Source organism: Colius striatus, chromosome 1 (assembly GCF_028858725.1).
Source record: "Colius striatus isolate bColStr4 chromosome 1, bColStr4.1.hap1, whole genome shotgun sequence".
Classification (NCBI taxonomy): domain Eukaryota; kingdom Metazoa; phylum Chordata; class Aves; order Coliiformes; family Coliidae; genus Colius; species Colius striatus.
The window spans coordinates 160,053,445-160,066,691 of record NC_084759.1 but is presented as its reverse complement, the minus strand read 5'-3'; the positions used below and the strand labels follow the sequence as shown (position 1 = coordinate 160,066,691).

Genomic DNA, 13,247 nt, shown 5'->3' with positions numbered 1-13,247 from the left:
CCTGGACATGTTGACCTGCTTCTTGCAGGGGGGTTGGACTAGATGATTTCTAAAGGTCCCTTCCAACCCCTACCATTCTATGATTCTATGATTCTACGATCTTGTATGTGTTCAGAGAGAAACTCTTTAAAGGTTCAAAATTATGAGCAGAGCATAATGTCTTAATCTCTCTGGAAACATAATCCACCAGCAATTTGACACAAACTTGAAACTCTCTTACATTCCCACACAGAGAATCAATGGGTTTAATTGCTTCAAATCAAATGATACCTGTAATGACTGGTTTTCTCGGCCAAGTTCCTGCATAGCAGCAGTAGTGTTGTCTAGCTTTTTCTTCATTTCAACAAGTTTGGCTTGAAGCTTTTCAATTTCTCCCTCACTTTTTATACACCTGAGGAAACACAGTACACAGTCAGCTCAAAGCACATCAGACAATGAACACTGCCTCCTTTGGGCAGGTTGTCATGTCTGAGAAGTTACTCTCGTAAAATCCAGCCAAAAATATCCTCGCTGTGAAAAGCTCTTGGACACCTTGATTGGAAAATTTTCTGTTGTAACAATCACTTTAAGATTTTCTGGCATTGCTCCCAAATATCTGCAGCTCATTAATATCTGGAGTTACTTCCCAAAACAGGAACAGTTCTGAATGCAGTCCATCAACAGTAAGCCCTGATTAGTCCTCCCATGCAACAGAACACTTTTACAAACCAGCTGCAGTAGATCAGGTCAGACAACAAAGCAGAAAAGAAATACTATTTTTTTTTTAGCAAGGCCAACTCCTATCAGCTGAAATTCAGTTAACTGTAGAAAGTCAGATTTCAAAGGGTGTTTTTCTGCCAAGCTGTAAACAGCTACTGGCTGAGTTAAGCACTGGATGGCAACAGATTGCCAAATAAAGAGAATCACACATGAATTGATTCAATCTTTTCCTGAGGCCTTCTGCTCAAGAGCCAAATCATAAAGCCTGACAGTATCAAAAAAGTTTTCCATTCAGCCTTCACCAGACATGGCAGGAAATGAGGACAAAGAAAGCTTCCTATCTCACAGGTGCTTCTTCTATCCTTGTAATTGCTGATTTCGGGTAACTCCCGCTGCCTTGCAGGTCTCCTGCTGCCTGAAAGAAAGGCCTTCTGCTTACACAGGATTTAAATATATTGTAGAGACAACAGCAGAACTGGAGAAAAGAAAACTGCAGGTTTTTAAGAGCAAGAAAATACCTGCTTGACCCTTAGCCCAACGAATCCAATTACACAGCCAATCTCCTAACATTGCGCAGTGAGCATAGCTAGAAGTCCCATAGCAAATTCCAAGTTACTGGAGGTACTAAAGAGTCTCTTCCAGGCTTCTGGATGACCAGTGCATCTACTCAGGTTGAGTCAAAGCCCCAGAGTGATGCAGAATTATAGTTAACTCTGGTAAGAGAAGCTTTCTCTGCCAGGCCTTGCAAGATTCACACAAGAGATGAGATGAGAAGCTACAACCTACACACCTCAAAGCTCAGAGGACTGCAATGGATTTAGAAGGCTCTTACAGATGGGCATAGATCTTCAAGCACAAGCACAGAGCTGTGGCTTTGGTAATAAGTAAGATTGTGAAAAGTCTTCCTGATCTTCTACAAAAGAGTCATCCTGTCAAAGCCCACAAAGAGCACAGTTTGTTCCCAACACCCCTTGCTGCAATTTGCAAGGGATGACAGAAGGTCACACTCTGGAAACCGCACCCACAGCCCAGGCGCTAGGAACAAACATGGATTTAAACAAAGTGTGCACAGAGAATCCTAAAGCAACTGAAACAAGTTTTCACAGTGAGGTTATGCATTTCCCAGACTATGGCTCCACATTGTCAGGACCACAGCTTACCTCTCCAGCAATGCTCTTCTCTCATCCTGATTATTCTGCACCGTTGCTTCCAAGACAGCAATGTCCCCACGTAAATCATCTGTCTGTTTCTCCAGCTCGCTCACTCGCCTCTGACTGCTTTGCCACTCTTTCTTCATGGTAGCCAGGTTTTCATTCAGAGCTGTGACCTGCATTGTGAGCTTGGTCTCCTTTTCCTCATGTTTCCGGTTTTCTTCGTCTTTCTCTTTTTTCTCTGTGTGCTAAGAAAACAATGGAGCAGTCAAAAACGACCTTCCAAATATTCCTTCCCTATTCCCTACATGTAATTGAGGCGAAGAATCTTGCTGTGCTAGAATCACTACTGTTAACCAACAAACTCTATTAGACAAGACCCTCATCCCACTAAATTTTCCTACACCATGAAACGCCTCAAAAATTTCTGACCTCGTCATTTAAAAACTAATGCAATGTGAAGCTGAAGCCAAGTCTCTGCTTCCTCTCCATCCCCAAAAGAATCCAAAGGCATGTATGTTCATGTAACAATAGTCTTACTCACTAACATACTGACCAGTTTAGCTTCAATTTCAGCACATTCTTTCTTCAGCTCCTCTTCTCTCTTTTTCAGCTGATCTTTGACAGCTTGATGAGTTTTCTTCTCCTGTTCCAGAGCTGAATTCATATTATCTATTTTGCCCTGCAGCTCTAATTTCTGTTCAATCAATAGCTGTTTTGCATCCTTGAGATTTGCCACCTCCTGTTAGGATACAGGGGCTCAAAGTTAAAGTAGCAAGATTGAAAATATAAATCATTTAATTAAAAAATACTGTGATTCTTTACAAGAGAGGACAGCAATGATTTTTAGTTTCATCACTGGAAGAAAGGATGAGTTTACAGCACAAAGTATCAGCAATTTTCATTTTCATGATCTAAGATTTTAAATTTACACCTTCATTATGAACAACATTAAGTTTTTTAAAGAAATGTATGTTTCTACTGAAGTTGGATTATTTCCTTGAGTTCTTTGAAAAGTTAAGTCCACTGTAATTTTCTAGTGTCTGTGCTAAAATTTACTTCACATTGTTCTCTAGTAGCAACAACGAGGCTACAAGCATAGTAATGATGATGCAAAAAACAAACACTGATGGAAGAAAACTAGTTTTTATTCATCTTCAATGTATAAATAATTACTCTATGTTTTAAGCAAGTAAGATGGTATATTTGGTTTCAAATACTAGTTTCATTTGTTCTTCTGTAATAAAACGTTAAAAATCCTGAAGTAGAATACTTAGTTAAATTTATAGGAGTCATTTTCCTTAAAATTCCACAGCTGAGCACTCAGGTACTAACCAACTAGTAGGGGTTGCCAGTTTTTCATAAATCAAAATTCACATCACAAATTAAAGCCAAACAAAAGACAGCAAGAGAACAGGGATGGGGGGATACCATACAAGTGCATATCTATCCAGTTCTTGGTAGGAGATAGGAAGCAGAGTATAAGCTTTTAGAAGGCAATTTCTGGTTTGGTCTGATTTCTTGTAAGGAGATCAAGACATGACTATTAAGCTGCCATCTCTGCACACATTTTATATACATCTTGACAAATTTTCTTATTAAGAACAGAGATTTAAGGAATGTCAAGAATTATAACTCTTGCCCAAAATCCAACAAAGTACTGGGCATAGATGTCTTGACAGAAACAAAGGACAGATTTCTATAAGAGACTATTTTCTATTGGTTTGGAGAACAAAAGAACATCTGAAATTCATAAGGTATCACGTTACTTTCTTTTTACTAGTGTATAAGGACTGTACCTTCATTTATACTTGTGCAGCAACCTAAACCCTATGTGTTTAACAGATGCAAATGTAACTACTATCAGTATAATATGAAAAACACAAACTATAACCTTTTAAGAGTGTATGTTCCTATGAACACTAAAATATGAAATACAGAGAATGTGGCTAGAAATAATTTGTTTTAGTGAAGACTAAAGTTATTTAATTAAAGCCTCCAAACTTTTACCCTTTAGAGAGCTCATTTGATTGTTATGATTTTGGAAGAGAGTCTTTTACAAGGCTCCTGACATTGTTTTTTCCCTAACTGTAACTTTTTAAGACATGTTCAGAAACCACTGCACATCAAGTGAGCTTCTACCACACATCCTTGAAAAGTACCAGATGTGCCTAGAATGCCTGGGAAACTTCACATTCATTACACTTTTGGACAGTACTTCTGCACTTGAGAATAGTCAAGCAAGAGTATACACAGCGAATCGACAGTGGAAGAGAAAAAAAGCCAGGACACACAATCCATTCTGGAGCTAAGACAAGTTATGTGTCTTACCTGGCCAGGAACAGTGTGCACTGATGTTCCAGAATTATCCCTAATCAAGTCAGCATTGCTAAGGAACCTCAACAAAATCTGTCCTTTGGTTCCCTTGCCTGTAATACTGATATTTACAGCAACCATCTTTGCAAAGCCATTCCAGATAACGCCTACCAAGTAGGCACATATTTCTTACTAGATAACCAACAACATAAAGATTCAGTTTGCCTCAATATACCTTTTCAAATTCTTGTTTGCAGGCTCTAAGCTCTTCACTCAGCTTGGTACTTTCTTTTTCAAGTCTACTCTTTATTTCCTGAAGCTCTGTTGTTTTACATTTTTCATTAGCCAAGTCCTTTTCCTTCAAAATCTTGAAGAGGAAAAAAAAGTGTTAGAAAAGTTACATCTTCCAAGTTCACAAAACAATATATTTAGTATTATATATATATTAATATTTACAAATATCTAAATGGTGGATGTCAGGAGGTTGGGGAGACACTTTTTTCTGCTGTATCTAGTGACAGGACAAGGCGTGATGGAAAGAAGCTGGAACACAAAAAGTCCCATTTAAACATAAGAAAAAGCTATTTCACTGTGAGGGTGAGGGAGCCTTGGCACAGGCTGCCCAGGGATGATGTGGAGTCTCCTTCTTTGGAGGTCTTCAAAAACCGCCTGGAAGCATTCCTGTGTGACTTGATCTAGGTGGACCTGCTTTAGCATGGAGGTTGGACTAGATGATCTCTAAAGGTCCCTTCCAACCCTACCATTGTGTGATTCTGTGAAAATATAAAACTGAAACAAACAAAAAACAACCAGGATCTAAATGCTACCTGCAGGCTTTTTAACTTAAGGGCAAACAACTGACACATATCTCTATCTACAGTTCATAGTGCAAAAAAAATAGCAGCATGTTTGCAGATTTAGATTTAAAACTAATAATGTTTTTCCACTTGTCTGGCCACTTAGAACAGATTAACAGCCTATTCAAACCAAATTCACTTCAATTGTCTTTTAAAAGCCTTTGCACCAGAGGTTCAGTAAAATTGCCATTGCTATGCCCTCAAAATGTCCCTTGTTTATAGATGTCACAAATTAACAAAGGGTGCCTGTGTGGAGTGGAAGTGCCTATGCGAAGATTGCAAAAGCCAGAGGCATTTACCCTGTCATTTTGAAGATCCTGTAACATTTTGGTCTTCTCACCCAGCTGCTGCTCCTTCTTTGAGGCATCCTGCTCCAATGTAGACTTTGCTTTCTTCAGTTCCTGAATCTGCTGATTACTGCTAGCAATTCGATTTCTGCTGGAAACTAATTCTTCTTGAGCTAGAGCAAGTTTTTCTTCTGTGGACTAAATACAAAGAGAGTTCTGTGAATTATCTGTCAGTACAAGAGCTTCAGATACTCAACAGTCATTTAAGTATTGGCGTGCAACATTTAGCTTCAAATGTTGGTAAAGTTACGGAAACTTCTAGGTTACAAAGTTACCCTAAGTAAAAATAAACTACCCCAGTACCATTTCCAGTAGGAATACCTGACTGTACATATTCCATCTTACACCCTTCCACAGAGAAAAGATGAAAACGTATAGAAAGGTAGAGAATGAAAGGTGACTGATGAAAACAGAATGAACTCGAATTTGCTCACACAAATTTATTCTCTGGACAGATCAACTGCTCTAGAACTCTAGACAGATATTCGGTAAGAGACAGTGAAGGTATACTGTGAAGATTTCAAAAGTCTTTCAATGCTATTTTTAACCAGTGACTTAACAAAGCCAGTGCTAGGGTGACTGTAAAATTTCTGAAAATCCTGAATTGAAATGTACAAGCTAACAATGCTACTGTCAGGACAAAACGTTCCAGTTTCAGCTGCATCGGCATTTTAAACATAAAATTTAAACTTTCATTCAAAATCTACTATGGGTTATGTTTTAATTTGCCTCCAACTCTCCTATTACCTAGAAAAAGAACCTGGATTCATCTCCCTACAATAGGTCTCAAAAATACAAGAAAGAAATTGGAGCTTGCAACCAAGGCTCTTTCCGTTTGCTCTCGGCAATCAAAGTTCTTGAGTTAGTATTCTGAAGGCTTAGGCAAGGACTAGCTCCCCTTAGAAGCACATTCCTCCACTCCTCCAAAGTACTGGTATTTTATGGAAGTTTTTGATGTTAAGATACAGAATATGAGGTGAGGAGATTTATTATGACTAATAAGTGAACCTGTAAGGATTTAAATTCTTTTAAGATAAACTAAATTCTTTTTGAAGCTCTTACTTAAATCCTAATCAAACTTCTTGTTGAAGGTTAGCGATTTTAAAAGGAACAAGGACAACTTTGACTTCACTTAATTATGCAAATGCTTTAGCCACTTCCTTGTTGATTTAAAAATAAAACGATTTCTGATGCCCCCCACTCCTTCCTTGTAATGCCCTTTATTTAACTACCATTCAGTTTTGCTATTGCTCACAGAAGATGTTCTCCCAACAAGATATCCTCAGTCATTGGCTTGCTCTTTAGCACAGACAAAACTGAATACAAGGTACAGAACAAAAGACACCAATCTGTACTTATTTTTGTAAATAAAAACAGATGCTGTGATGACTAGCACAGAGTTTAAATAAATTAAAGTAAAAAAAGATATCATAGTCTGGCTCACTACAACTTGGGCTGGTGCAGTGCAAACAATAGTGCCAACAACAGAATTGGTCCTAGCTGAGTGCAGAACCTGGATACATTCCACCTAAATGAGGTGCACAAATGAGTCTTGATCCCAGTCCACATGGAGAGACACTAAATTATTCACAGATGCTAACCAGATTTCACTTCCTAAGAAGGGTTAGGCTGCATCTAGACAACTTAGGCTCCTGACTTACAGACCTGAGGTTTGGCAGCCTGAATATACTGACAGCGATGCCAATATTGGAGGCAAAGAAACATTCTTTTGAGAACACAGAGGAAACCAGGACTGACTACAAAAAGCACAAATGCCAAGACTGAAGGATACTTGGCAGAGCTCAGGAGAGCAGGATTCACACAAAGTATGTTTGCACTAACTCAAAAACAAGGCAGGAATAACAGTTTTGTATTTTTATTAAATCTTTTACATAAGAGATGCCTTTTGCACACAAAACCCCAACATAGTCTCTGTGTGTACACAAATTATTTATATAGAGAGATATATGCATATTTTAATATATGTGTGAAAATATATGTAGAAAAACATATAGTGGTATTCTTTTTTTATTATATATATTATCTTTTTTTCAAAAACTATAGCTTTTACAAGCTCTCAAATCCTACCCAATGCCTTTTTCCAGTCACAGAGACAAAAATGTATGAGCACGGTTACTGCTACAGACTGAGCACTTTGAAACCAAAGCAAATTTGCGGCAAATAGCACCCATAAATTACAACTACGTTCTCACTTCTATCTGCACTACAACACTTCTCACTTTTCTTCTGCAAGACTTAAAGCTTCAAACTTTGCACCTGGCTAAAGCTCGGTTGCTAGTGTCGTCTGTTATTGAAGCAGGGCGCAGCTGTGCCGGTGGCACTCCCGAGAGCAGCTGCCCGCTCTGCGGCTCCCTCTCAAGTAAGGCCGTTATGTCCGGCTGTGAAAGCTGGCGGACGTGATCGCTGCCTTCTCGGTGACGCCCCGGCCCCCCGGCCGCAGCTGAGCCCGCGGTGCCGGCGCTGCCGCTCCCGGCAGGTGCCAGCAGATGGAGCTCTACGCACGGCCCAAAACCGCCCAATGTCCCCCCCCCCCTCCCAGCAGCGACACCCGCCACCCTGCTCACGGCACCCAGACACGCTGCCGCCGCCTATCATACGAAACCCTGCCCTCAACAATAGCATATTTATGTTCTCCCACGTCGTATTTTTAACTAAATAAAACCTAGCACTGCTAGGATCTCACAATACGGCCCCGTAGTGCTTGTCCTGGACAATGCTCGGCTTCAAACTGTGGAAGGAGTTCATATCATAGAATCATAGAATGGTAGGGGTTGAAAGGGAACCCCAGAGATCATCTAGTCCAGCCCCTCTGCAGAAGCAGGTCCATCTAGATCAGGTCACACAGGAATGTGTCCAGGCGGGTCTTGAAGACCTCCAAGGAAGGAGACTCCACACCCTCCCTGGACAGTCTGTGCCAGGGCTCCCTCACCTCCACAGTAAAATAGTTTTTTCTTATGTTTAAATGGATCTTTTTGTGTTCCAGCTTCATCCCATTACCCCTTGTCCTGACACTAGATACAATAGAATAAAGGGATGCCCCAACCTCCTGACATCCACGATTTATATACTTGTAAATATTAATAAGATCCCCCCTCAGTCTTCTCTCCTCTAAACAGCCCCAGTTCCAGCAGCCTTTCACCTTAAGGAGATGCTCCAGTCCCCTGATCATCTTGGTGGCCCTGCGCTGGACTCTCTCCAAAAGTTCCCTCTCTACTAATAAACCTGCACTGAAATACACCCAAGCTCACTTTACATACAAGTTTTCAAAACATCTACTACTGCCTACTGTTAAGACCAATTTGAACCCCAGCCCACCCATCAGCTTCAGTTCCAAACTTTAATCAAAATCCAAAGCTCTGGCTCACATCGTGCATTTTTGTTAACTCATCCAAGGCAAAATGTAATCCAGATAATTGACTTTGAATTGGACCGTGAAACTCTACCATAAAAAAAGTTCTGACTTGAGAGGCATTTTGATTCAGCTCTCAACACTAACATCATCACTAACGATGAGACTTTATGAAACTACTTTTTGCTTTGCAGTCTTCTAAGCCAAGTTATTGCTTCTTATTTAAGTTAATGTTGCAACGAGGCAGCAATACTCACAGCTAAAGATTGGCTCTCCATCTTTTCCCTCTTCTATGTTTTACAGGGAAAAAAAAAGTGATAGTAAGTAGATCTCACTAAACCAAATTAACAGATGTTCTTAAATGGTTTTTTTCCTAAATCAAGCTCCAAAGTGGTATATAACTCCAAACAGCCTCCAAAGTGGTACATCACTTCAGTACTGAGGACCCTAGTCTTCTTCAGGCTCTCTCAGCTCCACAGAGACTTACGTAATAAATCAAGTTACCTGACTGTTCATCTTGAAAATCTCATTTTCCCATTGCCATCACCTTATTTTACCTTTTTACATGGATATTATCTCTTTCTACCACCCCCATTCAGGTTTAAAAGCAAGTGGGACACCTACTGTCCTATTTTATACTTGCCAGAACTAGAGGTCATCAAGCTGGTTTAATAACACTTATTCAGATCTATTTTTGCAACAAGCCATACTTAAATGAAAACTACCAAAAGTTACTGAGCACACCCATGGCTTTAACAGGTCGTTGCATTACCAAACATTGATCTCCATGCACTGAAGGAAATTAACACAAAAGTATGTGTGTTATAGTAGCTAACTGCAAGAAAGATACATTTAAATCACTGTTGTTTCTTAATCATGCTGAAGTTCTTCACAATTTAACATAGCAATTCAACCAAACTGCACTGAAAGTAAAGCTTCTGTAACCTGCAGTGAAATGTGACAGGTAATCTAATGCTACAGAGGAGGAGTAACATTAATAGAGCTCCAATGGCCTATATGTAAAGTAGCTATTTCTCTTCTTAAAATAACCCCAAACCACTAGTTTGGCTATCTGAAATGGCCACATGGTCTTTAACGATTTCAGTGGTGGGACTAAAAGGCCTCCTCTGGGACAAGTGAAAGGGAGCGATGAAATCTAAGCAGTCACCAAAATCTCCCTTTATACTCAAAACAAAGCAAACAGAAGTTGACACCTAGAAGAGATCAGATGACTTGTCCTTCTCAAGTGTCTATTTTTCTCCATAAACTTCAGAAGAATCTAGAACAACAACACTATACAAACATAAAAGTGCCAAAACTACGCACTCTGCCAGCAGACAGCAGGCCTCTGCAGCTCAGTGTGCCTTGGGAATAATGAGTGTTGGCACTGACGTGGAGAGGGACAGAAAAAAAGGACAAAAAAACACCTTTGCTGACTGACTCAACTACCAGCAATACATCTTTGAAGGCACTACACTCTAATATCAAATCAGATAAATTCAGCTTCGGAATAGCAAAAACTTCAAAGATTAAGTTCAAACACTTGTATTCCAGACAGGTTTCTAAACCTACTGTTTCTATTAGTTTGACATCTCTGAACTTCTACAATCAGCCAGGAAGAGGCAGAAGGGGCAAAGACATGGGTAAAGCCTGTCTAGAATACAGCAATTACTCACATGATGTCAGAGACCTTTGCCCTGCTTAGCTATTCTGTTTAAATTATTTGAAAGGTACTATGTGTAACAAGAAAAAGTAACATGAAAAATTAACTCTTAAAAGAATACAAAACAGAATAATATTTCAATCAGCTGCTGCCCAAATGCAAGGGTATTTCAGGTAAACTGGCAAATATCCTTAGCTATAAATTAGTTTCACGATGTCCTTTGTCCCAGGGGAAGGGTCTGAAGAGTACTAAATTCTGTATATAGCAGAAGAGGTTTTTTCCACCTATACAGTTCTTGCACTGTTTCTTGGTATTCAAAATGGATATGAACAGATCTACTAAGTCACATATGACATTAAAATGGCTCTAAGTACCTTAAGGTCTTGTCTTGTTGCCAGCAGCTCAGACTCTTTCCCATAAAGGTCCAGTTGCAGCTTCTCCATGTTTTCCTTATGCTTTTCATAGGACTTCTGTATGTCTGCTAGCTTGGCTTTCTCAGCTTTAAGCTCCTGTGCTGACAAAATAGACTGCTGTTGCAGCTTATTCTCCAGCTCTGCCTGGAACATAAGGATAGAAAGTTTCAATTAGAGACAGTAAACTTAATCATTTCAATAATCTGTGTTTCTTCTGCAAGGCAAGATCTATTTTTTGTTACACTTATGAAAGAAGAGTTCAGTAATCAGATGTTTGTGATTTTACAGTGATACTTTGTAACTGATTTTAAAAAATTAATTCACTCCAAAAGTCTAAGTGAAACACATTAAGACCAAACATTAAAAATCTAAATAATGTTTCCAAGTCCTGAAGTTTCCACAGGCTGACTAAAGCACAAATATGATCATGTAGCACAGGGCAGCCAAAGCAATATTTAACAGTGCATGGCACACAATACAACATTCCCTGATGTTATAAGACATATGAACTCTTTCCATTATGGTTTATGAGTTTCATACTGTCAGTCAGATAAATTCCTTTGGTTTAATAAGAGAAGACTTGGTTTAAAACTGCCATGGATGATCCAAAATGCTACAAGGTTTGACTAAACTATTTTCACAAAATTCTACTGCTTTGCAAGTTCATGGCAGCTCTTGTCTCATAGCATGCTCCTGAAACAAAATGAATACATTCAGTCTAGCCAGCTTTACCACTTCATTGAAATTCAATTTCTACAGAATCCATATCTCATCACTGGTTCTTTTTACTTTATCTTTGTTATTGTTGATGTTGTTGTTTCTATCTCCAACAGCATCTGAAGACCTTGTTCCACATCCCAACTTTATCATTTCCAACTGGAGTACAGCAAACAACTGTTTATCACAAAGATATTGACACAAAAACTGTAGCATTTATCAGAGAAATTTACATTAGTTTTCTTAAAGGACTAAGAGAGGCCAGTCTTACCTTTTCTAAAAGGGCAGTTTTTAATTCAGCTTGCAGTGTCTCACTGTGTTTTTTCTTCTGCTCAAAAGATTCTTTTAACTCTCTCAGCTTTCCCTGGAGATGTTGCTCACTTTTTTCTTTTTCCTTCAGAAGACCCTGAATTTCCAGTACTTGTGCTCGTGCTGAATCAAGTTCTATCGTCAACTGCTTAGAAATCTATGTTCAAAAATATTAAATAACTGTACATCATTTTAATTTACATCACCATTTGTATATGCTTTAGTATGTGAAACTGCCTGTTGAACTACGTGGATGACAAATTATACAGTTTAAAAAGCAAAAAAATTCACAGAGAAAAAACTGGTCAAAGCTGTTACAGCTGAAGATAACAGCTTCAGGAAATCAGCTCCTGAAACACTGTTAGAAGTTGTGGAGAATCCCTCCACTTGTAGACTTTACTTTTCTTTAGGCATCTGCTATTTTCCTCTGCCAGAGATCACATATCGAGCTACACCCTTCTTGTGATCCAGTATGCTCACTCTTACATTTTCACAAGGAGCTGCAGATTATTTGCAGGAAACGGTTTCCAAGTATGCTACTCTTACTTTTTGTACACAGAACCAGGCCATCTCACATTGCCACCGCTACCTTCTGCTTCCGAGCTAGGTGGTCAAATACTGGCAAGTAGATTTCAAAAGCTACCATAACTTATAGAACTGCAGTCTTTTTTCACCACTACAAATAAGGAGCAACCAACTTTTCTCAAGCCAACTGTGCTCTGGGCTCTCCAGCTGCCAACTGCAACAGATACCAAACTCATCCTCTTGCACTTGCCACAAGGCACTATAATGATTCTGCTGAATGAGAGAGGGGCCAGGGGAAGAGCGGCAGTAGTCAGAGAGCAATTACCATCACACCTGCACATCCACAAACTCTCTTTCAGGCAATAAGAGTCCATTACAGTTCATCAAACTGTGTCCACTGATCATATCTTTTCTGTCTCCTTTAGGTAACAGGTGACATCTTGGGTAAAGAAATCATGAGAGCAGATTTGGCCATCTGATTTTGCAGTCTGAATGCTCATCTTTAAAAAAAGCAGTATATTTGATCTTTATGCAGTCACAGGAAAGTGACTTACACAAGTTTGCAAAACCAACTAGATCCTTCAAGGATATCTGAAAATGTCCTGTCAACCACAAAGAGAACATACTGATTAGGCCTGAGACTAAAACAGATCTAAGGATATGAACTAACATTTTTATTGTACAAAAGCATAAAAAAAAAACCCAAGAACACGATAATACTAAGTAACTGTTTCAAGAAAAAAACCTGAAGGGCTAAAATTCCCTGCTAAGATATGTGGGGCACAGAAAGGTACAAGTAAAATCTGTATTTTAAAGCTTCATATTAACACGTAGGAAATTTTTAGTATCATCTTATTTCAGTGCATCAGGTAGGTTCCAA

The 13,247-nt window shown here is 39.1% G+C and overlaps 1 protein-coding gene across 4 annotated transcripts in view; it reads right to left on the bottom strand.

The window, feature by feature from the left end:
* Positions 1-13,247, bottom strand: part of EEA1 (early endosome antigen 1) — a 78,730-nt gene that overhangs the window by 8,219 nt on the left and 57,264 nt on the right. For all 4 annotated transcript variants that reach the window (XM_062015685.1, XM_062015706.1, XM_062015695.1 and 1 more), the window contains 7 exons: positions 11,805-11,999; positions 10,778-10,960; positions 5,323-5,508; positions 4,402-4,533; positions 2,407-2,592; positions 1,860-2,098; positions 271-391 (listed from right to left, as the gene is read on the bottom strand). In XM_062015685.1, coding sequence (XP_061871669.1) covers positions 271-391; positions 1,860-2,098; positions 2,407-2,592; positions 4,402-4,533; positions 5,323-5,508; positions 10,778-10,960; positions 11,805-11,999 — 1,242 coding nt within the window. The remainder of the gene's footprint in view (positions 1-270; positions 392-1,859; positions 2,099-2,406; positions 2,593-4,401; positions 4,534-5,322; positions 5,509-10,777; positions 10,961-11,804; positions 12,000-13,247) is intronic.